This window comes from Pteropus alecto, unplaced genomic scaffold (genome assembly GCF_000325575.1).
Source record: "Pteropus alecto unplaced genomic scaffold, ASM32557v1 scaffold40, whole genome shotgun sequence".
NCBI lineage: Eukaryota > Metazoa > Chordata > Mammalia > Chiroptera > Pteropodidae > Pteropus > Pteropus alecto.
Genome location: NW_006431919.1, coordinates 19,929,550 through 19,955,445, shown reverse-complemented (window position 1 = coordinate 19,955,445; position 25,896 = coordinate 19,929,550). Strand labels below are relative to the sequence as shown.

The window sequence follows — 25,896 nt, the reverse complement described above, 5'->3', positions numbered from 1 at the left end:
GCTCTCCACCTTCACCTTGACGTCAGTCCAGAATCATGCCCTTTCGAAGCTTTGTACTTCTTGCTCCCAAATGATCCCAAAGTAGCTGATTGTCGGTGCTCGTGCACTGTCCCCCTGGTGTCCTCCTTACTACAGCAACTGACTGCCCATCAGCTGACATTCCTCAGAGGTAGCGATGTGATGTTCGTTTTCTTCCCCCAAAGGTGCCTCCCACGTAGCTGGCACTTGTCATGGTATACTGCACGTAATGTTGCTGGATTTTAAATAAAACGAAAACCACAAATTACATGGTACTTTTATTGATACTCGACAACTGGCCTAAATCCTTTTTTAGTACAAGCCCCTTTACCAACGACAGGCATGAAACAGCACCATTCTGAAAATCTAAACTCTTTCATGTCAGTTACCGAGACTCACTGAAGGAGCTTGAGGGCAGTGCTGAAGGGGGCCAGGTTCTCACAGGCCCTCAGCCACTTCTGCACGTTGGCCGGCGCTGGCACACTGCAGCCCCCCGTCTGCTGGAGCACAGACCACAGCACGACGTCGGCCACGGTGAGCTCGCTCCCGACGAGCCACGGGCTCTTCCCGAGAGCGGAGTTCATGGAGCGGAACACGGCGGCTGTTTCTTTACTGCCTCCCTCTCTCAACTGAAAAACGGCTATATCCACCCAGCTATCTATGAGGGTTAGAGTGACAGCGTTATGCTTCTGGCCAAACAGAGAGAACAAGAACCGGGCAATGTTCCCTTCTCCTTCGATGGGACACATCCTCTGGACACTGAACTTCATCTGAGTCTTTGGCACTGAAAGGAAAAACACCCCATGTAATGTCAGCAAGAACAGCACCCGAAGTACCTGCACAGCGTGGGCAGGGGACTGACGGACGGCAGGAGCTGGCAGCAAGGGGAAGGGTATTTTCAGGAAGAAAATCACATTTTTAATCTGTTTCCAAAAGGTATAATATTTAAGAAAGTTTAAACTATGTTTAGAGAATACAAACTGTCAAAAAGTAACCATTCCTGGTATTTGACGATGACAGTTTGCAAGCTAGCAGGGACCTCGGACTATCGTCTCTGGCCCTGCACCTAAGGACTCGCAGGGCGAGGGCTGGAAACCAGGAGTCCTGTCTCCCAGGCAGGCCCTGGGCCCTCACAGTCGCCTCAGGGTGTAGCCGAGGGCAGCTCAGGCATTACTGGGTGGACGACACCAACTCACTTCCCTCTGTGTAAACGTAACCAGGGAAGAGTGGGAGAGTGAATAAAACGACATCCTGCCATCCTTTTATGGCCACCTGAAAAGGTAACATCACTGTCCCCGTAATGACGGGTTTTGGAATGTGAGGGCAAGATGACTATGATAGCCACTACTCCCTGCTCTGGCTGGTCAGATGGGATCGGCCCTAAAACTGTGCCCTCCGTCAGAGACCAGAGGCTTCCCAGGGGAAGGAGACGGCTTTGGGGCAAGACTCAGCTGTGCTCCTCTTACGCAGCCACTCCACAGGCTTTCCAGACTTACAGTGACCTGACACAAGTGGCTGAAGAGTCTGTATAGCTCAGAAACATCACTGTCCTAGCCCTTGCCGCCTCTTAGTAAAATCATGGTGCACGTATCATGACACAGGATGTGGGTCAAACCCGGTCCCCTTTACTTACCATTTTTCCAAATTAGAGTAAAACCCAGCTGATACTCATGACGAGACTGATTTTTTGTTTGCTCGCCAAAGCACTTGAGAAGGTTTTCTGGCACGTTCTTGACTGCTGAATGCGTGTGGACAGTGGACAGGACCTTGAAGTGGTCACAGAGCAGCCGGTGCAACACGAGGAGGGACAGGGGAGGCGAGGCGGGGTTCGCGTTGATCACGATGTCTTTCAGCGCCCCGTAATCCTGGGGGGAAAACCCAGAGCAAATAATAGTGACAGCAATTCGAATATGTGTAATTGTACCAGGTGCTATTCTTGGAACCTATGTCCCATGAAGAAGGTGCTACTATGATCCCACCTCACACCTGAAGAAATGAGTCCTGAAGGTATTTGACTTACCAGGGTCACTCAGCTCAGTATGAAGTAGAGCTGGGCTGCGAGCTGACGCCAACCCCTTAAGCCTGTACTGCCAGCTCCTGACAAAAAAATTGACTTTACTGTCAAATTAGTATAATAACAGATTTGGAATGGCACTTCTACTTGTCCCTAAGTTAAAAAAAAAAAAAAAAAACCACATGCAATTACAGTCGGCCTTCTGTATCTGCGGGTTTCACACCTGCAGGTTCAACCAGCTGGGGACTGAAAACTATTTCGATCTGCTGGGAACCCGTGGATGCATTGTTCTCTGCCACTTTACAGAAGGGACTTGAGCACCCACAGATTTTGGTATCTGCAGGGGATCCTGGAACCAGTCCCCGCAGATACCAAGTGACAGCTCCATTTACCAAACCTTTCCAACACCTGACCTGATCGTTTCTGTGTCCTTTGTGTTTGAGTAAAAATGGTCTTGGCTCAAAATATCATTGGCAGAGGTGGGAGAGTATGAAAAACGAGGTATTAACTGACACGGCAAAACATCTAAAGATGCAGACTTTATTTCTGTGCGCTCTTGATAACAAATGAACTCGCAGAACACAATGAATGCCACTTGTACACGGCCGGCCACAGTCCTGCCTCTGGTGGCCTCTCCTGACCAATGCCCTTCGTGTCGAGCTGCGACAAATGCCTTGCACAGTGTGTTACGTGGCGCTGTGCCTTCTGAGGTATCAAAATTCATCTTAAGTACCACGTGCGCTGGGAAGCCTTCCCAGCACCCTGAGCCCGGCACAGCTGTGTGTGGTCACCGACTCATCAACTAGAATGGCTCCCTGGGGACACGGCCAGGTAGCTGGGTCTTCGGTGCATGCAAACGTGTACCGGGTGCTAAAGGAATACACAAGGGCGGAGGTAACGAGGTTAGGTCCCTGGGGGAGCCACTAGGACCGCCTCTACTTGTTAGGGCCTTAAGCTGTACCACTGCCATCGACAAATGTAGAGGGGGTTATTAGCAGGGGTTCTTGGGAAAAACGCTTCTGCACCCTCCAATAAATAACACTTTATAATAAGACATCCTTTATTAGATTATACCCTAAATTAGCTGAAGCCTGTAGACTGATCATTAAAGGTGGCTCATACAACTTAATTTTCATAAAGCAAGCTGAATTTAAGCAAAATACACTTGAACTATGAGACTATGACTGGCTTTTAGCGATATGTTTCGAAAGGAATGGTGGGATTTTTGGCCGGGGCAGCCAAAGCTCTGAAATTCAGGCAACTCTCGAAGAGTCCAGGTCGGCTGTGCCGAACTGAGCGAAGGACATAGACCCGTTTCTCCAGGGCTCCGGCTGCGGGAATGCTGCCCGAACAGTCAGAAGCTGTAACTCGACTTCCTTCTCTGCCCTGCTCTTCACCAGGTCTGCAAAGTCCTTAGAGCTTACTCTGGCTTCACTCCTAGCTCGGGAACATGCTCTGCGCAAAGGCACACTCATTTAAGGGAGAAAAAAGAACATGCTCTTTGTACCACTTTTGAAAACCGGGAAAGCGAGGCTTCACTCAGCAGCACAATTTTCCGCCACTAACGACCACCCAGCACACTGTGGTTCTTTAGTTGTTCAGGAACTCAGAACTTACCTTTCCAAGCACTGAATTTAAGTCTAATGCACTGGTCGATAACGCAGAGGGCTCACTGGCTTGGATTATGTTGGTTACGTCCAAGTCTGCATCTGGCGTCTGAATCATCTTGGAGAGACCATCAACTGCAGCTTTCAATTCATACAGACGTTTTAAAATATCATCTTGACGGGACTCAAGAGTTTGAAGAGATGGGTAAGACTCTCCCTAAACAAACCAACACCAGTGTTCATTTCCTCTAACATCGAGGCAGTCTGTTTAATTTGATCACTTGTCTTCTACTTCCACAAAGTCATCAAACCTCCCACCTTTTAGAAGACATTAAAATGAAGTGGCAGAATCATCTTATTTTCCCCACAGTACAATAGGTCCTGCAAATCGATTTACAAATGCTTTAAAACAAAAAATGTGACCGAAAGCCACCTGGAAATTGTATGACTCTAATTTCTGGTAATTTAAGAACAGAGGGGCAGGATATAAACACAAACTGTTCTCTATTCTTAATATCAAGCTAGTTCAAAACACTTTGCTTAAGCAAATAGAAAAAGATGGCAGCAAAAACGTAACTCAATAATTTATAGAAGGGAAAAGGTAGCACGCAGTTAAAAGTGTCCTTTGGCTTGGAAGTCTGTCCATGGGAAGTCTGTCAACTGATCAATTTCCCAAATCATTTATCTCGGCAGTACTGGCACTCTCAGAATCATCTAGAACTTTCTCACTGCTGATATGTTCAACTTTATAAATATGGAACACTTATATCCTTCATTCACTGAATCTTTGCATCTTTCTTGCCTGGCACAGTGACTGGTACGTAATAAGTTACCAATAATAGTCACAATGTCTCAGTCTGTATAGATTTACCTTATAAATATCTATAAATATATATATGTATAAAAACTTCCCAATACAATCCCATTGTACAGCCTATTTCCAGATTCATCAGCTCTCACAGCAGACAAGCCATTTCGAGTTAAGAAAATACATAAAACTTGAGAACATGTCATAACTAGACAGAACAATCAAGAATATGTCAATGACCTTGAGTGTATTATAAATATGCACTCACAACACTACGAGTGTAGGAGGAGGATTTGCTCACATTTGTGTGCTGGTAAGTTTAATGTTCTTGGGAACACTGCCTTCTCATGCTGATCCAATTCATCGCCTGGTGCTGTCAATTTTCTGGAATCCATCAGCTTCTAAGCATGCCTCCACTGTCACTGCTCAAGCCCGAGACACATTTTTCACTGGCCTACTTCCACTGGTCACCCTGCACCCATTCTGGTCCACCCCTCCAATCCATCCCTAGGATGGCAGCCAGAGAGAGTAAAACAAAGGCAGATCCCTCCACCTCCTCTAGGCCAAAAAAGCAAAGCTGTTAACCTGGCTTGAGAGACAGCTTGTATGACTTGTCTTGTGGCTGCCTCCTCTCACATAATTCTCCCCTTGTTCTGTGCTCTAGCCACACTGTCCTTTGGACTCCCAAAGACCATACACCTGCCACTGGACTTTGACTCATTCGTTCCAGCTGCAACATTCCTGGCTCTTCTCTCATCTGGTTAAGTCCTCTTTACCCTAGAGCTGAATCACTACTTTCTCACCTCCCCTCACTTGCTGCTCTTGTTTAAGATCAAACAGCAAAGAAATATGATTGACTTCTGGGTGGAACAGAATTTAGAAGCAGCTTATTCTTTGTGTCGCTCTCGTTATCCTGGATATGCTAGATTTCTAATTATCTGTCTATCCACATTGTTATCGTTCACTAGAGAAGTGGGACTGTGTGTCTTCTAAGTTAGAGGCTTTGGGGAGGGGGTCAGCATCAGGAATTTGTATATACTGCTGGTGAGAGCACCAATCAGCATAACCACTTTGGAAAGCAAATTATCGAGTACATACAGTTGAAGACAGACCTGCCTACTGAGTCAGCAACCCCATCCCTTGGTAAATATCCTATGCTGGCTCATGTACAAAAATATTCACTGCAGAATGAAACAGCTTACAATACGATAACCAGCGGACACCGTGAGCAGTGGGCTGGATAAACCTTGGGGATACTGTCATGCGATTGAACAGCAGACTGCAGAAAGGACCACTACTCGTCATTTCACACAACAAAGCGAGTCCTGAAATCATGATGTCTAGAAGCAGCAGCCAGACATGACAAGACACAAACAGCATGTTTCCATTTACAGCAAGACTACGTGGTTCAGGGATGTAGACTTAGGTGGCCCAATAGGGGAGAAAGGAAGGATATGATGATCACGGAAATCTGGGACCTTTCGGAGTAGATTAATGGGGGCAGTAACAATGTGTGTTAGTTAACTTGGGTGGTGGTGACACTGGGGTTCTTTTTATTCTTAAAATGAGCATTTCCGTGTTCTTTACTTTTCTGTGAGTAAAGTTTCGGAATAAAAAAGTTTAAGTAACCATAGCGATAAAAGAAAATAGATGCAAGATGGATTGATCTTTCAACAGATAAAAGTTAGGGAACCGGTGGGCGCGGGAGGCCGGGGGTGGGGCAGGAGGCCAGGCCGGGTCCCCACCGCATGACGGAGCCAGGTCGTATCCCACCGCCCAGACCTGGAGAGACCGGATTCCCAGGCCCCGAATCTAGGGAGCCGGGCCAAGGCGCCAGCTTCCGCTGGGCGGGAGGGAGGCCTAGGCGCCTGCGCACTGAACAGATGGAAGGGCGGGGTGGGGCGGGGACCGCTCTCTCCTACCTGCACGTGGCCCGCATTCGGCGCGGGGCAGCTGGTCCCGCCGTGCACGTTGGGGAGCCGGTACATGCAGGTGGGAAGCTCTACACGGAGAGATGCGCCGCCCCCGTGATAGGGCTTTACCTGGTACATCGGCATCGTGGGAGCCAAAGGAGAGGAGTTGGCGGGTGAGGGACACGAACAGTCAGAAACCGTGAAACGCCACTATGGACGGCGGCCACGTCTTTTCTGGTCCCACAGCTGCGTTCAGGAAAGCGCAGTCCCTTTGCTCTAATTGGCTCAGGCTCTCTGACGTCACGGCTGCGACCTTTCACACGACCAATCAGCGGGAAGGAAATGCGGGAATCGTTTTTTTTCACCTCACCCGGAAGGGGCGGGGTACAGTTTCAGAAGCAGCCAATGGGCGGCTAGGAGGCGGGGCACCCGTGGGAGCGGCGGCGGGAACTGTCGCGAGTCCGGAGGCGGGTGGCCCGCTCTGCATCCATGGAGCCAGCCGAGGGGCCGAGGTGAGCGGTGCTTGCAGTCTCCTCTCGCGGTCGCTCCAGAGCCCTGCAGAGGAGGGGAAAACGACCACGGCGCTTGGCGAGGCCGCGGCCCGCAGGCCCCGGAGCGGGCACCTCAGCGCTCCTTCCGCCGCCACTTGCGTGAACGCTGAGGTCAGGTCCGCGGAGATGCAGCCCGCTCCCTGGCAGGCTGCCCGGGCGCCGCCACACGTCCGTGAAACTGAGGCCAGGCATGACATCCCCGCAGACTGAAATCGTTTTCTTTTTACCTGGTTTCTCTTTTTGAAAACAAAATCGAGGTTATTTTGGGGGAAGCTTCAAGACACGTTCTAATTTGCATAGCCGCAGTTTGAAAAAAATGCAGCATCTCCGTGAGTTTGCGATTATTGGCTAGTAAGCTTCACTGAATTCGGGGTAGCGAATCATCTGCTGGCTCTGTCGCATTCAGGTCGGATTCCTGAACCCAAATTCACTGTGTTGTAAGGTTTTGTCCCCACTCCTCAATAAATATCAGACATAGACCTGTAACCTGTGGATCCTGTGTTATATTACACCCAAGTAATCAATTAAACCATTTGCTAGAAATTGCTAAGTTAATGAATATGTGGAATGCATTCTTGGGGTGAGGCAGATGAGGGAGAGGGGAGCGGTCTAGACAGAGACCTAATAATAGACAAGACACAGTTGTCTAGAAGAGCTTGTGATATTCAGAAAACAGTTGTTTGCTGCAACTAGAATTTAGAGGAATTGTCAAGGGAGGATTGGAGAGAATGAGAAAATAAAGTAGATTGAGTCCAATTATGACTGGTTTTTAAACTTCATATAGCAGACAGTGGAACGCTAATAAGTTTTTAAGCGGAAAAATTATTTGACCAGATTTGTGATGTCTAAAGTAACTCTGGTGGTAGCATCCATCTGGTGGATGGATTGGAATAGGGCGAAAGTGGAGACAAAGCAGTTGGAAAACTCTTAAAGTAGGTACAGCCAGAACTTTGAGGGCCTTTGTTAAGGCAGCAGCTGGTAGCCTGGGTTTGAAGTCGGGAGATGGTCTTGATTTTGACATAAGCGCTATGTATTTCCCAGCATACACTTGGTTTTTCAAATTGTGTGAGAAATGTTGCTTTCATTTTTGAAGCAAAAAGATCCCATTGTTGCAAAACATTATTGACCCATAGCTTGAGGGGTACATGTATCTCCTTCACGTAGATCCCAGTATAATTAGATTTTAAAATATCTATTGCATTCTGAGGATCGATTCAGAAGATTTTTTGACAGATATTTAAGAATTAAATGTGTATAAGTTTGTATCATAAATGAACACATTAGACCCACTAACTATTAACAGAGATGAATCATTTTCCACAGTTAAAACCAGGATGAAAATGCTTAAGTACATACTTGCTTTGTTTCCTGTAACTGGTTTCTTTAGTACAGAACTTGCTAAGTCCATCAAACCTATCGATGGGAGGTCAATCCACCAGATTTGTTCTGGGCAGGTGGTATTGAGTCTAAGCTCTGCCGTGAAGGAGTTGATAGAAAACAGCGTGGACGCCGGTGCCACTAGCATTGGTGAGTTTGGGAGACTTAAGCCACAAAATAATCAGTTTATGCTCTTTTATTCAAGACACATTTGTTATTGTGATAAGCCAATCAGTGTTGGTGTACTAAGAAATTATTTTTTAACTTAAATTTAGCTATTAAAGTTAGTTATTAAATTCATTAATAAAATATGTGCCTAATAGGTAGGTAGTAATAATAATAGCAGTTAAGTTACTGTGTTCTTACTATGCGCTAGGCAGGCATTGTGCTAAGAACTGTAGAGGGGATATCTTATTTAATCTGCAGGATAGCCTTATGAGATAGGAATTATTACTATGGTTATTAATTGCCTTTATTTTACAAATGAAGAAATTAAGGCATAGGGAAGTTCCTTTTTTTGAAGTTATAAAGCTAGTAAAATATGATCCCAGAAAGTCTGATTCCAGGGCCTGTTCTCTTTAATAACTATATTAAAATTATCCTTTTGAGAGGAAGAAAAAAGAACGAAAGGAAGAAAGTAAAAAACTAATTAGGGCTAGTACATAGGCAAGGACTTTAAAAGATAAAATATATAAAATGACAACAATACATTTAAATAAATGTAGTTATGACTCAAATTTACATTTCGTAAGTTATAAATACTATCACTATAAAGGCTTTTACGTGGATCTATTCTTTGAGAAATAAACATTTTAAACTTTTTAGACCTAAGGCTTAAAGACTTCGGGGTGGATCTCATTGAAGTTTCAGACAATGGATGCGGGGTAGAAGAAGAAAACTTTGAAGGTTTAAGTAAGTTGAATTTTTCTGATCCTATTTTAAAATATTTGGGCAAAATATCTCAAAATTTTGAGTATACACGGAAACAGCTTTTTAAAATCCGTTACTTTGGAAGGCGTTGTACATATTCATTGCTATACCACTTGAGACATCCTGGGTCTTTCTACCTCTCTTTCAGCTCTGAAACATCACACTTCTAAGATTCAAGAGTTTGCCGACCTAACGCAGGTTGAAACTTTTGGCTTCCGGGGGGAGGCTCTGAGCTCACTTTGTGCACTGAGGTGATGCAATGTTTTTATCCGCTAACTTGACCCCTTATAAATATCTCTCTGGAAACTAAAAAATATGATTAGAATCATTATTGTTTACACTTTTACATCTGAATCCCAGCTTTTCACTTCTGCATTCTGTTTTATCTCTTTTTTATTTTATTTTTTTACTTTTTACGCCTACAGCACCTGGTCTTCCTAGGTGGTCTCCCATCCAAGTACTAACCAGGCCCGACCCTGCTTAGCTTCCGAGGTCAGATGGGATCGGGCTTGTTCAGGGTGGCATGGCCATAGACCATTCTGTTTTTATCTTACTACCAGTCTAAGTGGTAATACTTCTGTAATGTAAGCAATGAATGAATGAAATGAACCAAATAGTATTATAAAAAAATGGTTACCTTTATTAAAACAATAACTTCTCAATTTTAAAATGTAGATAATAAATTATAGATGCTATTGCTTTTAATTTATTTCAGTATTTAAGAAAAAATTTAAAGCAATTATTTACATAACAGTCTAAATTTTTATAAATATCTATTTACACATTTGAACTATAGTATCTTTTGGATCTTTTAAAAATATTGTTAGAACACTAGTAATGAAACTGAGAAAGAAATCTTTATTCATCAATATAAGTTTTGAGATTTTTTATTTTGCAATTCAACCGGAAACACAAATATACAAAGCTTTTATGTAAACAGCATTTCTAGAGCTCTCTGTCTTACTGTGTATTAGGGGCCAGACCTTAGGGTTTATGATGACTCCTCATCTCTTTAAACTCTCTCAATTCTCTTGGAAGGATCATTGTCTCTTATTCTGAGAGTTTTGAGACCATGGAAGTGAAAAGGTGAGCTCGTGATGTCCAGCACCCATGAGCGGCTAACCGACTGCGCCGTGCCTGGCATTTTCTTGCAGCGATGTCACTATTTCAACCTGCCACTCATCTGCGAAGGTTGGGACTCGACTGGTGTTTGATCACAATGGGAAAATTGTCCAGAAAACCCCCTACCCGCGACCCAGAGGGACGACGGTCAGTGTACAGCAGTTGTTTTATACTCTACCTGTGCGCCATAAGGAGTTTCAAAGGAATATTAAAAAGGTACGATAAATTCAGAATCCTGGCTTCCAAGAGCACCGAGAGTATAAGGTACACATGCAGTGAGAGTGTGAGGTATGTGTGCAGTGAAAGCGTGACGTATGCATGTGGTGAGTGGGTGAGGTACGTGTACAGTGAGTGTGTAAGGTAATATAATGAAACCAAGTCATACAGAGTCTGAAACACTTAAGTAATATAGAATTGTATACAGCAGAACGTTATTGTGTCTGCCTACTTCCCAGAGTTGGGTTTATGTCCTTTAGACTTGAAATGTATACCTATATATATATATAACCTTTAGACACGTTTCTACTTTTTTAACAATTAATATATTATATATACTGTGCTATAACTTGATTTTTTATATAGCATATTGTAGATATCTTTATCATTCTGCCATTATATGGATATACCACAGTTGATTAGCCTCTTATCGACGGTGGCTGAGGTTTTTTTCTAATTTTTCCCAATTACAGATTGTTCTAGTGAACATTTTTGTAACATATCTTTGATCGTTTGTGCCGGTCTTTCTACAAGGATACTTTTCTAGAGGAGGATTACAGAGTCAAAGGGAATGGACTTTTCGATTTTTATAGGAGTGGGAGAATTGTGATAAAAACCTAAGCCTCCGAGTTCCCTTTTACACCATGTCCTGGGTCATTCTGCCAGGAATAATTCACCTTATTTGTGAGCCGATAGGTGAACTTTGAATTGGATGTTCTAAGCTGAATAATGTAATTCCTGCAAGATTAAGCAGCACGGAGTCTTGCGCGTGTGTGTTTTGAACAGGAGTATGCCAGGATGGTCCAGGTCTTCCACGCGTACTGCATCATTTCTGTAGGCGTCCGTGTCAGCTGCACCAACCAGGTCGCACAAGGGAAACGACAGCTCGTGGTTGGCACGAGCGGAAGCTCCAGCATCAAGGAAAACATCGGATCTGTGTTTGGGCAGAAACAGGTAGTGGCGGCCAGTTAGCTAAAAACATTTTATTGCTCTAGTAGTGATTATGGCAAGTTTCTGTTGTCCTTTCCAACAGATGGAGAGTAAAACCCAGGAGTCGATTCTTTTTTTTTATCAGGTGCCTATTATAAAAATTAATGTCGCGAGCCGAACGTTTTAATTTTTTCGTTCAGAAAATAAAATGATACTTTTACTCTCTGAAAAAAACGTAAAGTATTGTGGGCAATGTATTAATTATGGATAAGAAGATGCTCAAGTGTTTCAACTTTTCTACTGAAAAGTCAAAATGATTATAGTACTGCATAAAGCAGCTGTCAAGATTCTTTGTGCTGTTAATGTGGATAGCCGACTAGGAAAGAAACACACAGACAACCGCAGTATAGCTTGCTTTCTGAAATTAGGTCCATTTGTCTGTGCTGGGAACTAACTGTGAATCTTGCTTTTTTTAGTTGCAAAGCCTCATTCCTTTTGTTCAGCTGCCCCCTAGTGACAGCGTCTGTGAAGAGTTCGGCTTGAGCTGCTCTGATTCTCTCCATAATCTGTTTTGGTGAGTAGATTGATGCCAGGAAAATCACAAACTTTTTTTTTCTTGACTATTTTGTTTTTAATGATTATGATGTCAGGCTTTTGGTTTCTTATGTCCATTATAAACCTGTAGGGAGTATTATTGCTGAGAAAAGATTTATATAAAGGAGGCAGTTACTTAATTCAAAGAATATTTTGGGTAACTAACTGGTGCATTTTAGGGACTTTTCTAAAGTAATACTTGTAGTAAAGGTTCTGTTTAGTGAAGAATTAGAATAACTTTTAAAAATTATTTTATATATAATGGTTCACTTTATTGGAATCTGACAGAGGCAGCAGAGGCTGTTTCCTTACCCAGTCTACATCATTACTTTTAGTGTAAGAAAAATACATTTTCCATAAGTGAGACTGGGCCTGCGATGGTGCATATAGCTTACCCTCCACTTGCCTTTGGCTTATGCCCGAAATTAAAGATGGGGATTCATTTCTTTGTATTAGGGTATCGCTCTTGTGGAAATGCAGATATCCCCGAGGCAGATCTCAGGTGGAATTAGCATTTTACCAATACTTTAGGAGGTACAAGTTTGCTAACCCGGAACAGACTCTAAAAGGACAGAGAATGCGGGCAAAGATCCCAATGACAGGGAGCTGGATTTCCTGGACTGCAGGTGAGGAGAGCACAGAGATTCTAGAGTGAGTTTGGGGTGAGACCCCCTTCTTTACTGCAGGATAAAGGTTTAGTAGGGAAGGCAGGAGGGGAGCTGAAGCAAGTAGTTTTGAATCCACAGCGTTGCCCATGGTGGACTTGCTCTACAGGAGCTTCAGAGCTTTCCAGAAGGTGCGTGTTCTTTTCGTGAGTCATCAGAAAGGAACACAGATGCACATTAACCGAAATGTTAGTACTTATCAGCACGTCAGCAGGTGTTTTTATTTCTTTTTACTTTAAGAATGTTCCATATGATGTGCGTTTCTAACCCTTCTCACTCTGTCATCCTGTCCTTGTTAACACTGAATAGTATCTCAGGTTTCATTTCTCACTGTACTCATGGCGTTGGAAGGAGTTCAACAGACAGACAGTTTTTCTTTATCAATCGGCGGCCTTGTGACCCAGCAAAGGTATTTAAAATTTTTTTGTATAAGTTTTTTCTTTTTCCCTTTAACTTTTTATTGTATTTATTATGTAATAACGTTTTCTGACACAGGCAATTCACACGGAACTTAGGACTTTGATTTAGAAACATGGCTTTAAGTGATCTAATTTTAGGGATTTAAGGAAGTCTACTACACAGTTGTTTCAATTATATTCATGTGCATATAAGTATACATTAACAACCAACATATTTATTATCATAAAAGTTAACACTTTGAAGAAAATAAACATTTCAAAACATTTATCATTGCCTAGACTTTTTAGTGTAGATGCACATGCATAGACTTCTGTATTTTCCCTTCCTTCTGTTCATTTTTCGAGAAAATGAGGGTTCAGATTACTTCTATCTCAGACTGAAACTGATCATCTCGATAGGGTTACATGGATTTTTAGTGGTTCAGCTTTGACTTTGTACCTTCAGCAACATCGTACTTCAGTAATATTTTGTTTTCCAGTGACACGTGAAAATTACTTCTATCAGATATGGTTCAACCTGTAAATTTTTAGCCTGTATTGTAATTAGTGTGATTTTCATGGTTTATCTCTAATGCCATTTCATAATCTCATTGTAAAGTCATATAAATGTATTTCTGTGTACATTCGAATGTGTTTTATGAGCATTTAAACTGCACCTGCGTCGTTTCGCATTTCTTCAGGAGCATCTTTAGATTAGAAAAAGATTCCATGATTGAACGTCATTAATCAGATTCTCTGGTTAAAAATATCCCTTTTTAGGGACACAAGGAAGCTTTTGAGTGATACATCTTTTCATTCCCTTGATGGTAATCTCATTGATCTTGATTGTAGACTTAGCAAGTTGTACACTTTACATATGTATAATTTATTACAGACCAGTTACACCTCAGTGAAGTTGTTACAAATGTATCCTTTTAGTGGTTGGTTAGCATAGCATGTTGTTAGGACACTGGGGGAAGGGAACATTTATTCTTTTCTGATCTTTGTTTTGTATGTAGGTTTCCAGACTTGTGAACGAGGTCTATCACACGTATAATCGTCATCAGTACCCATTTGTTGTTCTTAACATTTCTGTTGATTCAGGTAAGTTGCACTGAGATTTCAGTAAAATTGGTGACTTACTCCTAAAAGAATAAAAGAAAATTATAAAGCTCTGATATGATTGGAAAAAGACTTTTATAGTAACAATTAATAAAAATGTATTTTCTTTTACAGACTTTTAATTTTATTTTAGAGACTTTTATTTTTTTAATACAGATTTTCCTGCTTTCTACTTGAAACTTGGTTAATTGCGTTATTTGAAAAATGTGACTTTTTCATGGCATTTCAGGGAAAAAATATCCTAAATGTTCTTCCTGATTTTGAAAATAATGAATTTCACATTTTTCTTCTAATCGTTGAAATTCTGGTTTATTCTTATCCAATATTTTATCTACTTAGAAATACATATGTGCACACTTTAAAAAACATATAATGATTGATATCTATCCATAGCCTTTGGGATGAGAAAATAATTTTTAATAATTTTGTATAGTACTCTTTATCCTTAGAAATGAATATTTTCTTTTCCATGTCATTAAAAATTATTCAGAAACGTGATTTTAACAGCTGCATTGATCATAGTCCAACTGCATTGATCATAGTCCAGATGGATATATTTTGGTTTTAAACTTTTTTATTTTTAGCTATTTGTTTTTCGTTCTTAGAAATTTAAATACCGTCCTTATAATGGAATCATTATCTATATCTGTGATTATTTTCTTAAAATAAATTCCTAGAATTAGAATCACTATGTCAGTGAATGTGATGGTGTTGTACCAATTTACACATCTATCAACGATGGAAAATTATTTGGTTAAAATTATACTTTTTAACCAAATTCAGTAGATGGTAAAATGACGTTTCGTTTGCAGTTGTGTTATACATTTTTATGTGTTTATTTGCTCCTTTTTTTGAAGTTTACCCATTCAAATCCTCGCATACTTTGTTTATCTAAAAGATTGTTCATCTTTTCCATGTTTATTTGAAAGAGTGCATTTTACAGTTTATGAATAAGAGTCTGGACACTGTAATGTTTTCAATGGTACTTTTAGTAAGTACAAGTGAATAAAACAGGTAGGGAAATTTCTATTGTCAAAGGTGAATTTAAACACAATAAGTTTCCTTTCTTTTTTGCCTTAGAATGTGTTGATATCAATGTTACTCCGGATAAAAGGCAAATTTTACTACAAGAGGAGAAACTTTTGTTGGCGATTTTAAAGACGTCTCTGATAGGAATGTTCGATAGCGTTGTCAACAAACTGGACGTCAGTCAGCAGCCTCTGCTGGATGGCGAAGGTGAGAAAAAGCAAGCTCAGAGCGAGCTTCTGCAGCAGCCGTCGCGATCCTCTGTCTGTCTGTCTGTCTGTTTTCATGCGCAATAAAAAAAGAAAGGACGTCCTGCGTCTGTCTGTCTGTCTGTCTGTCTGTCTGTCTGTTTTCATGAGCAATAAAAAAAGAAAGGACGTCTCACACTAGAAAGTCTGCTGCCGCAGATTTCAGGTAATCTGTTTAAAAAGAGACGCAAACAACGGCGTTTAGTACACGTGGGTCTAGTACTGAGCCTCAGCTGATATCTGCAAGCCTTCTGTTAATTTCCAGAGTTCTGAAAACATGGGTTTTGATGACTTTTGCCAGTTTTCCCATTCCTTTCATAGAGGAGGGAATTTCTGGAGGCTGTTACTCTGCATGTTCCTCGTGTCACCCCTGTGCATTCTTCACTGAGTGTCATGTTGCAGTGAGAGTTGCCGCAAAGCTGATCTGCCATCTGTAATAATAGCAGGGAAATGGAATTTCTGGAGGCTGTTACTCTGCATGTTCCTCGCGTCACCCCTGTGCATTCTTCACTGAGATGTTGCAATGAGAGTTGCCGCAAAGCTGGTCTGCCATCTGTAATAATAGCATGCACAGTCCTTATTTCCCTGGTCATAATTTATCAGCCATTTATCGAAGTTATTCATCCAAACCAAGTGCCTTCAGGCCATCTGGGAGAGGGGCCCCAAGCTGCCTCCGTTGGCAGAGGGAAGGGTTGGCCATCACCCCCTCCGACGGCCCGGTCCACTCCTTGGGGTGGATACTGTTTTTAAGCCAACCCGCCCCCAATCTCCGTGTCTTGTGGGTAGAGACGGGGGTGGCGGGCCCGTCATAGTGTCCTCAGAGGAGAGAAAAGCAGAGCGCTGCTGAGGAAGGCTGAGGTGACAGATGAGCATTACCCCTGTGAGAGGAAACTGCTATGGGCTGAGGCCTTGTAAACCGAGGGGACCAGGAGCTGTAAGCCAGGAGGAGAGGGGAGGCACGGGGTACAGAGTGGCTCTGACCTAGCATTTCCCGACACCCCAGGGCTCAGCATAGAGTGCCACGGTGGGCCCAGGACGTGGGGGATGGGACTGCTAGGTGGCGAGAGAGGAGCTTGGGGACATTGACGTTCACGTGGCAGGCCTGTTGACTTCCAGGCGGTAGGGCCCACATCTTTCCTGGCGCTTCTGTGCGTGGGACGCCATGCGTGTGTGGGGCAGGGAAGGATGGCCGGTAGCCCACACGTCCTTGTGGAAGAGGCCAGCGGTGGCATCTCTGAGCTCACTCATAGGCCCTGCCCCAGAAGGAGAAACTGCTCAGCGTAGCTGTGCACCTTGAAGCGCGGTTGAATAGGCGCCCTTCATTCACCACTGCATTGAAGTGTAGCAGGTCACGCACACACTGACTCATCCGAAGCATGTGGCTTATAAGCGTATCAGTCCTGAAGCCAGGAAATGGCACCCACAGGACCCCTTTGTCCCCCTTGCATCCAGTAACCCCTGTGGGCACCATTTTCCTGACTTCTGGCACCTAGATTAGTTTTGTCTGTTTTTAATTTGAAGCCGTCCAGTCTACTTTTTTATTTTTATGTTTTGTCTGTGAGAGTCCCCCCCCCAGTCACGTGCAGCAATTCACCGTCGTTGCTGTAGGAGCTCCGTCGTATTTAACGCCGCGATTTGTCTGCGGACACTGGGGTTGCGTCCGGTTGTGGGTGTCGCGAACACCCTGGTCCGTGGCGTTGGCGACAGGAGAAGCGATGGCGGGCATGCGGTCAGCGTCCGCTCTCTGCTTTCGCATTTCAGCGGACGCCCGCCGTGGCCTTTGAAAGCGGCTGCACGGGGCTCACGGCCACCAGCAGCGTTTGCTCAGTCCTCGCGTGAGCTGCTTTTTAATTCTGCATTCCGGCAAGGATGTGGCGCCTGTTTTCAGTTCGTGTCGCCTTCCGATTGACCAGGACAGCTCCGAGCATGCGGTCAGCGTCCGCTCTCCGCTTTCGCGAGGGGCCTGTCCCCTCTCACTCGGTTCCCGCGCGGCCCCTGACCCCCTCTTCTGTTTGCACCTGCTCAGGTAATGCCATAAAATCGCGCTCGGTGGACGTGGAGGAGCCTCCGGCCGAGGTGCAGGGCACCCCCGCTCCGTTCGGGACTCGGGGAGAAGAGAGAAGGGCGGTGGCCGTTTCGAGGCTGCGGGAGGCCTTTTCTCTCCGTCACTCGGCAGACAAGCAGCCTCGGGGCCTGAGGCCTGCTGACCTGAGCCGCCTTCCTCGGGGACAGAAGAGCAGCGCCCCGGCCCTCCACCCTTCGGGCGCCCCGTGCCCCCCGATGCCCATCTCCGGCGCCGGCTCCTCGGGGCCTCGGGTGGAGGCGATGAGGTCGGATGGGGGCGAAGTGGACGCGGGGAAGGATTCGGGCCACAGCAGCACCCCAGTCGGCTCCGAGGAGGGGTTCAGCACCCCAGAAACGGGCAGTCGCTCCAGCGGGGACCGTGCAGCCAGCTCCCCCGATGACAGGTTTTCACAAGAAAATGCGGAGTCTTGTGAGAAGTTGCCTGAACCCGAGCATCGTTTTTCAGACGTGAAATGCCATGTTGGCCAAGAAGATAATGGCTATAAATTTAGAGCTTTGCCTCAGCCAGCTGATGTCTCCCCGTCAAACACGAAGCGTTTTAAAAAAGAAGAAATTCCTTTAAATTCCGACATCCCTCGGGAGTCGGTTACTACTCAGGACGTGTCAGTGTCTCAGGTTGATGTGGCTGTGAAAATTAATAAGAAAATGGTGCCCCTTGACTTTTCTATGAGTTCTTTGGTGAAACGGATAAAGCAGTTACATCACCAAGAACAGCAAAGAGAGAGTGAACAGAATTACAGGAAGTTCAGGGCAAAGATTTGCCCTGGAGAAAATCAAGCAGCAGAAGATGAACTGAGAAAAGAGATAAGGTAAAGTTTTCTCCGAAGCGCATTTTTGCTCATTTCAGTGAGCTGCCGTGCAAGCCAAAGGCCGGCCGATCCTTCCAGACTCTGCTTCCGCTCCTCCGGTGGCATTTGCTCTGCTGCGATGTCATCCCGTTGCCCGGGGCTGGGTGTGGCTCTGCCTTGGCACCAGGGTCTGGTCCTCTGGCCCCTCTGCCTGTCAGGGTGGTCCTAATTGGGGTCTTCCCTGCACCGCAGACTTGACATATCCCAAAACGTCAGACTTGCCAGCGCCTCTCTCTCTTCCTCCCCTACCCCCTCTTTTGCTCCCTTCTTGCTCCCTCTCGAAGATTCTAAATTTGGAGTCACCTTTGATTCCACAGATGGGTCACCAGCCTCACCAGTGCGTCCTTGGCGAGGTTTTCTCCACTCAGCTCGATTTCATTGCCTCTCACGTTTCCTGTAAATAACTATTTTACTGGGCAGTTCTGCTGCTTGAAACATTTCAGTTTTTTCCTTAGATTTCTCCTACCGTATATTTTCCATCATCTGAATTAATCGATGCCTTCTTGACACCGACTTGACGTCTCTTCCTGAAGGTTTTCAGCCCACAGTGACTTCTCCCAGCAAGGAATTCATGGCAGTTTTGGTGGATTTCCCACTTTTCATTTCAAGGTGTATTAGGAAAAATTATAACACATAGTCAACCCTGTGATTTCAAGATTGCGTAGGATAAGGCTAAGTGAAAGAGTCAGTTTAAAGAAAAATGTTAATAATACCAATAGAAAACACTGCCACTTTTTTGACCATAATCATGTACGACATCGTGACTTGTTAAAATGTTGAATCCTCTTGAAATACTTAACTTTTATCTTTTAAAACTTTGGTCATTTACTGAGATATGCCGTGTCCTGTACACAATGCAACCCACTAAGTACGCTGAACCTTTATAGCATTTTCAGCCTGGACCACACAGGCTTTGCCTAAGCTAGATGATAAATTCTTCAACAGTGAGTGTTCTACCACGTAATTCCTTTGATATTCCTAGGGCCTAGTTTACACTGAGAAAAGTCTTCAGGAAATAGTTCCTTTAAAAAGTGTATAATTAATGGAGGTGAACTTCGAGTGTGATCTGAGGACTGTGAACTCAGATCCAGTGAAGAGATCCAGTTTCCTTTAGACTTGCACACGCTCACTCACACTCATAGAAAGTATGTGCTTGACAGGGAAAGACACGTACGGTACCCAAATTAAAGCTGGTTGTCTTTTATCTTGAATTCTTTTAGCCCCCTCAGTGAGAGAAATTAATTGTAATTTTAAAATACAGATTTTAATCAACAACCGTTTATTCATCACCTGTTATGGTTCTTGAATTTTTTTTCATCAGAAGAATGATCTTTTAAAATGTCTTATAATTAACATCTTCTACACGCAGTAAAACAATGTTTGCAGAAATGGAAATCATTGGTCAGTTTAACCTGGGATTTATAATCACCAAACTGGACGCGGATATCTTCATAGTGGACCAACACGCGACGGACGAGAAATACAACTTCGAGATGTTACAGCAGCACACAGTTCTCCAGGGTCAGAGGCTTATAGCGTAAGTTCATTTCGGTGTTTAGAATTTTCAGGGTCATTTCAACCCCCAAATTTGAGGTATAATGGCTTACGTGTGTGTCTACATATATTGACATAATTTTTTTTTTTTAGGCGAGGCACCCCTTGGTTGACCTCACAGATTGCAAGGACCTTGTCTGCTTACAATCCCTTATTTTTTTCTTTTTTATGCCCACAGCACCTGGTCTTCCAAGGTGGTCTCCCATTCAAGTACTAACCAGGCCCGACCCTGCTTAGCTTCCGAGATCAGATGGGATCGGGCGTGTTCAGGGTGGCATGGCCATAGATAAATGTTTTTTTTTTTTTGTCATAAGCATCCCCTACGGCAGATTTTTACCCTTTTTACACGATAATTGTACCTGCCATTTCCTGAGTGCTTATTGCGTGCCAGGCACTGTCAAAGCAGTATACGTGTGTTAGTTCTTTTAACTCTCTCCAGCCTAAGAGGTCGTTACTGTTACCACATTTCACAGGTGACAGAACTGAGGCGCACGCACAGAGAGGTTCAACTTAAGTATCAAACCTTTTCAGCTATTTAAAATGTCGATCGCGGGTCGGCCAGAAAATCCTTTTGCTGACGGGCAGTTTGTAGTACGCAGTACGTCTCTCCGTAGACTTTGTGTGTTCAGAGAGACAGCGCTGCCGGTCAGTCCCTCAGCTACAGTAGGTCGGTTCCGGTGACTTGGTAGTCACTGCAGATTTTGATGTCACAGGTGGGGTGATGGTATGTCCTGTAAACCAGAAGTCTTAAGGAAAGTTATAAGAAAAGGTCTTGGATGTTCATTTGGGAAATTAAACTACATAGAGAAATAAACTCAGATCCCAGCAGAAGCAGATCCTGGCACGAAGCAGTCCCTCAGCTAGGTGAATACTCCTAGGTTCCCGAGTTCTCTATTTCCTCTGGAATGTGTTCATTGTGTTTATTTTCGGGAGGAATAAATGGCGATAGTAAAGACTTTTAATAAGCTGCTTTATGACATTTCCTCAGAGGAACGCTCCCCGAGTCCCTCTCTCTCCAGGTTGAGTTTCTCTTGCTCTTTGCTCTCACGGTGCGATTCTCGGTGTAGTTTGCAGTTATAGTGCATTTGGCTGCGTGATCGGCGCCTTCCTCCTCCACGAGACTAGGCTGTGAGGACAGAGGGCGGGTCTTTGCGGGCTCACCAGCCCGTCGCATCCCTTGAGCAGCGTCTGTCTTACTCAGCACTGGTATATCCGGGAGGAGAGATGGCTGGGCTGCCGGATGGACGGATAAATAATGCAGGCAGAGGAAGGTGCGGGATGGCAAAACAAATGTTGTTTATTCTGTTTTCCGATGCAGTGACCTAACCCAGCTTTTCAAATTGTCTTTATTGTGAGGAGGAAAAATAGCATTTTTATGTTCTATTGTTATCTTTAAGGAGAGGAGGGTTCAAAAAAGGACTGAGACCCGGGGTGGGTGGGCAGACTGAGGAACAACAAACTACTATCGATTGTAGTTACTTCTGGAATGAACTTTAAAAAAAAAATTAAAAGGAAATTCTCAGAGACTTCTGTGACAGGAAAGGCACGCAGCTCAATGAAGTCTTGTTATTCATGGTACTTTTTGAAATGCATTCAAGGAATCAGTATTGTCTTTATTTTTCTGCTTGATAGTTAAATGCTTGGTTTCAAGATATGGTTTGAATCTCTCCTCTGTTTTTCAGACCTCAGATTCTCAACTTAACTGCTGTCAATGAAGCTATTCTGATAGAAAATCTGGAGATATTCAGAAAGAATGGTTTTGATTTTATTATCGATGAAAGCGGTAAGTTATTACTTACAACTATAGAACTGTGTCCTTTTAGAGCTGGGGACCATCTTTGCAGTCACGTAGATCAGAGCATTTTATAAGACATGAAAATGGTTCTCCCAAAAGCAATTTAGGTCTGCCCTGTCTTTTAAACGTTCATTACGAGCAGCACGCAGCGGTTTTCAAATAATGGATTTTTCTCCCAATTTTATTCTTTTAGCTCCAGTCACTGAAAGGGCTAAATTGGTTTCCTTGCCAACTAGTAAAAACTGGACCTTTGGACCTCAGGACATAGATGAGCTGATCTTTATGCTCAGCGACAGCCCCGGGGTTATGTGCCGGCCTTCCCGCGTCAGGCAGATGTTTGCCTCCAGAGCCTGTCGGAAGTCGGTAAGTAGAGGAAGCTCCTCCGCCAGGCCTGGGGGTCCGCGCAAACGTGTGGTCCCCAGGGGCCCTCGGTTCCTCTCCTGACCGGTCAGCATTGCTAAGTGTGGCCGTGATCGCCATGGGTCATCGTATGTGCAGAGCCTCATCTCTCCGTGGATACAACACATCTGCACATCTGCGGTGCCTTTGACCCCTAACTCGTAACTATTGCTCTTTCTCTGCTTCCTGTCAAGCGTGTTCTCTCTCAGAGCTTGCACTGAGCCCAGAGCAGTTAGCCAGCCACGCACGCTTTCCTGTGTCCCCGATGGGTAATAACGACATCAGTGGCTAGAGACGTGCACACAAGGTCACTGAGGGCCGTTCAGTCAGCGGGCTTTTCACAGGGGGCAGCACGAAGCTCAGGCCGGTACTGGAGAGTGGGAGCAGTGGTCGGTGGTTAGCCTGGTGTCTGTCCAAGTAAAGTAAGTCACTGTGTTATCGCCTGGCCCACAGGAAAGGCCAGGGTGACAGTCCTCTCTTTATTCAGTAGATATTCCCTGAGCCCCTGCTTTGTGGCTCGCCCTGTTCCAGGTCCTGGGGACACAGAGGCACAAGGCAGATGAGGTCCTCACCCTCGTGGAGCTTATAGTTTAGTGAGGAGAAGTAGATATAAAACAATGACAAGTTCAGATACCGGTAAGATCAGTAAAGTAATCGAAATAGTATCGGGATAGGGAGTGACCCGAGGAAAATGAGGTGAGCAGTTGAGATCGGGTGTCAGGGAAAGGCTGTCTGAGGAGGTGACATCTGAGCTGACACTTGGCAGGTGAGATGAAGCCCCTTGGGTCAGAACTTTCCAAATAGAAGAAATAGCAAGTGTGAGGGCTTGGGGTGTTTGAGCAAAGCCAGAGGCTGAGGCGCATGACTGGGGTTGGGGGGACCAGGATGAGCCCCGCACAGGGTTCAGGGACCCCCGTAGCGTCTCGCCGGCCCTGGTCAGAACCGGGGGGTTTGTGCTGCACGGTGGGGCCGCTGAGGGTCAGCATGGTGGAGAACAGCCAGCGGTAGGTGCCATGACAGGAATGGGGGGTGGGAAAAGCAGCAGCTCTTTTACATTGGCGGGGTAGGTGGGATTAAGAGTCCTGTTCTAATGGGGAGTGCAGTATAGGGAACATAGTCACTAATATGGTGACGGCTGTGTGGTGCCGGGTGGGTGCTGCAGTGATCAGGGGTCACTTCGTAACCACATAAGTGTCTAACCATCGTGCCGAATCCCTGAAGCAATATAGGAAAAGACTCGTGCTTCAGCCAAGTTCTAGTTGGGATTCGGTTGGACGATAAGTGGACGTGTCTGAAACCGTCAGGGGAAGTGTCCGTGCTGGGAACAAAATTTTAGGTGCATGTTATAGCCACGGGATTGGATGAAGTTACCCAAGGGCAGAGTTTAGTTCGAGCAATGACTAGGGCCCCACATCTGACTTTCAGCCACAGGCTTCTTTGAAAAAGACCCAATATTGATCTTCTAATCCTGGAGCTTACGAGTGAGAGTTCGAGCTGGGACTGGCCTGTGCCAATAGCCAGGCAATTAAAATTATGTCTTAATGTGACTCAGATCCTCGGAGCCACAGGCTGCTCCTTCACACCCCACCCTGGCGGGTCCATCCTGCTGTAGCTCTCCTCCGACCTCCAGTGGGTACACCTGCTGCCTGGTGTGGGCTTCCCCGGGCCCCGGGCCCTGTGCTCCGGCCTGTCCGGCCTGCCTGCCCTTCAGCCCTCCTGCCCTTCAGCCCGTCTGCTGTGCCTGTCTGCCGACCAGCCGCTCTGGCCTCCTTCCCACCTCGGGCCCTTTGCGCTTGTCTGTCTGCTGGATTCCTCACCCCACAGACCTTCACGGACTGGGCTTCCTCCTGTCCTCGGAAGAAGCAGCCCCTCCGGGCTCAGCCCCCTGGGCCATACTTGTCTTGTTCTTCTGTTAATTTGTCTGTTGTCTGTCTTCCTCCAATGTGGCAGAGCCCGACCCTGCATCCTGCTGCCCTATATATCTCGCCTCTAGGACTGTGCCTGGCACATGGAAGAAAGGTGGCAGGTTCGGGCTTGTCTCCTCTCACCACCTCCCTGGTCTTGAGGGTCTCAGTTTCTCTGCTCGCTGTGGCATCTGCTCGTCTCTGTGTATAGGTCTGATAGTGACATGTGCTATGGAGAAAAAGCAGGGTGAGCGCTAGAACAGACAGGGAGAGCTTGAGAGGCCGCAGGGACATTTGAGCAGAAGCCTGAACGAAGAGGAAGTGAGACATGCAAATATTGGCAGAGTCTCCCCGGGAGAGGGCACAGCCAGTACCAAGGTCCTGAGGAGGTGCTCGCTTTATGTACTTGTGCAAGAGGAAAGGGGTGCCAGTGAGGGCCGAATCAGGTGATGCACTTGGGCATTTATTCAGGTGAGAGGGGAGGGCCGGGGGGAGGAGCCACGTGACCTGACAGGCCTTTAGGAGGAATGACTGGCGGTAGCATGCAGACCCGTGGAAGAGGACGGGAGTGGGGAGCAGGGAGGCCGTTAGGAGGCTGTGTCGGTAGCCCAGGTGAGAGGCAGGGCAGCTGGGATGGAGGGAGAGCTGGAGGCGCCGAGGCCGGTGGGACTCTGGACAGGTGTGGTCAGCGTCTCCGGTAAAGGTGCGCTGCTGCGAAGGAGCTCGGAGGGGCGGGACCTCACGGGAAGGTGGGGGGCTGAGCTATTAGGAGGCGGGGCTCTCTGCGGGAAGGTTTTCCAGGGAGTGTTTCTCAGTTGCAATCTTGTCCAGCTTTGTTTTCGAGAAACAGATGTCTGAAGAGTTGCTATTCTAATCAGAACGGAGTCACACTTTATACCGTTGTTCTCATATTCAGGTGATGATCGGAACTGCTCTTAACACAGGTGAGATGAAGAAACTCATCACCCACATGGGTGAGATGGACCATCCCTGGAACTGTCCCCACGGAAGGCCGACCATGAGACACATTGCCAATCTGGATGTCATTTCCCAAAACTGACATGTTTTTCATTGAACTATAAATCTTATTGCAGATTTTTCTGCTTTGAAAGGCAGGGTTTTAGTCTTTTGTTTTTGTTTCAAAGTTAACTGACTACTTTAAAAAAAGTACCAGAGCCGTTTAGAAATGGCCTCGCGAACCTTTTAGAACCGTGTGGAGCATGGCTTGCCTTGTTTTTCTGTTCCGCATTTGAGTGTGTGTGCGTGTGTGTGTGTGTGTCTGTGCGTGTCTATGTGCATTCAGGCAAGAGCATGTTTTACAGAACTAGGAAGAGCACTTTGGAAGTTACTCAGGCCTTTGCTTTGGCCCAGCATATTTTAGGCTTCTGTTTTAAGCACTTGATGATTAAATTTGCAGTGGTTTAATTTCACAAATTTAAAATTATGGTCTTTTGAGGTTAGTGGTTTTTATCATGAGACACATTAAATTAAAACAAAACAAAACCAGGAAGAATCCAGAAAACTCAACTGGGACTCTCTGCCTAGCTGGGAAAAACGACCTGGTGGGGCTGGAGTCATGGTTTTTAAATATTTCCTGCTGCTGCTGGGGCGTCACAGCCCTGTTGTAGGTGAGAGGAAATAAAAGGTTCTCTGTTGCCTGTAACTTTGATGCTGTGATGTGGTCTCCTTGGGGTGTGACCTGTGAGAGATTCTAGTTACTGGCTGAGTGGTGCTAGAGATAGAAGGATCCCCGTGTGCTGTGTCAAATGAGT

At 45.3% G+C, this 25,896-nt stretch overlaps 2 protein-coding genes and 2 non-coding genes across 7 annotated transcripts; 1 reads left to right on the top strand and 3 right to left on the bottom strand.

Annotated features, from left to right (window-relative positions):
• Positions 1-283: 283 nt before the first annotated feature.
• Positions 284-6,626, bottom strand: AIMP2 (aminoacyl tRNA synthetase complex interacting multifunctional protein 2). 2 transcript variants are annotated; one of them, XM_006906546.3, is made up of 4 exons: positions 6,370-6,626; positions 3,650-3,856; positions 1,652-1,883; positions 284-802 (listed from the first exon to the last, which is right to left on the bottom strand). In XM_006906546.3, exons 1-4 carry the CDS (start codon positions 6,502-6,504, stop codon positions 414-416), a joined length of 963 nt encoding a protein of 320 aa, XP_006906608.1. In that variant the 5' UTR covers positions 6,505-6,626; the 3' UTR covers positions 284-413. The 2 variants fall into 2 exon arrangements, with proteins under 2 accessions (XP_006906608.1, XP_015440720.1); XM_015585234.2 differs by having other exon boundaries at positions 6,490-6,626.
• On the top strand, positions 6,626-25,787 carry PMS2 (PMS1 homolog 2, mismatch repair system component). Of its 3 annotated transcripts, none has more exons than XM_006906545.3 (15): positions 6,626-6,872; positions 8,299-8,438; positions 9,114-9,200; positions 9,367-9,469; positions 10,373-10,556; positions 11,343-11,510; positions 11,963-12,060; positions 13,055-13,154; positions 14,163-14,247; positions 15,346-15,501; positions 17,566-18,433; positions 19,842-20,009; positions 21,709-21,809; positions 22,015-22,184; positions 25,041-25,787. In XM_006906545.3, exons 1-15 carry the CDS (start codon positions 6,850-6,852, stop codon positions 25,182-25,184), a joined length of 2,595 nt encoding a protein of 864 aa, XP_006906607.1. In that variant the 5' UTR covers positions 6,626-6,849; the 3' UTR covers positions 25,185-25,787. The 3 variants fall into 3 exon arrangements, with proteins under 3 accessions (XP_006906607.1, XP_024898874.1, XP_024898875.1); XM_025043106.1 differs by lacking the exon at positions 6,626-6,872 and adding an exon at positions 7,041-7,240 and having other exon boundaries at positions 8,304-8,438; XM_025043107.1 differs by lacking the exons at positions 6,626-6,872; positions 9,367-9,469.
• LOC112475337 lies at positions 9,635-9,753 on the bottom strand. The gene has a single exon (XR_003044668.1). It is a non-coding gene; the product is annotated as a 5S ribosomal RNA (ribosomal RNA).
• Positions 20,196-20,314, bottom strand: LOC112475364. The gene has a single exon (XR_003044674.1). It is a non-coding gene; the product is annotated as a 5S ribosomal RNA (ribosomal RNA).
• Positions 25,788-25,896: the final 109 nt, after the last annotated feature.

Excerpts from the sequence above, each read along its gene's own strand:
- PMS2 (XM_006906545.3), top strand. The coding sequence starts at position 6,850 with ATGGAGCCAGCCGAGGGGCCGAG. Across the intron at positions 8,439-9,113 it reads CGCCGGTGCCACTAGCATTG|ACCTAAGGCTTAAAGACTTC; the intron begins GTGAGTTTGGGA and ends TAAACTTTTTAG. Across the intron at positions 20,010-21,708 it reads CAGGGTCAGAGGCTTATAGC|ACCTCAGATTCTCAACTTAA; the intron begins GTAAGTTCATTT and ends TCTGTTTTTCAG.
- AIMP2 (XM_006906546.3), bottom strand. The coding sequence starts at position 6,504 with ATGCCGATGTACCAGGTAAAGCCCTATCACGGGGGCGGCGCATCTCTC. Across the intron at positions 3,857-6,369 it reads CGAATGCGGGCCACGTGCAG|GGAGAGTCTTACCCATCTCT; the intron begins GTAGGAGAGAGC and ends TGGTTTGTTTAG. Across the intron at positions 803-1,651 it reads TACTCTAATTTGGAAAAATG|TGCCAAAGACTCAGATGAAG; the intron begins GTAAGTAAAGGG and ends TTTTCCTTTCAG.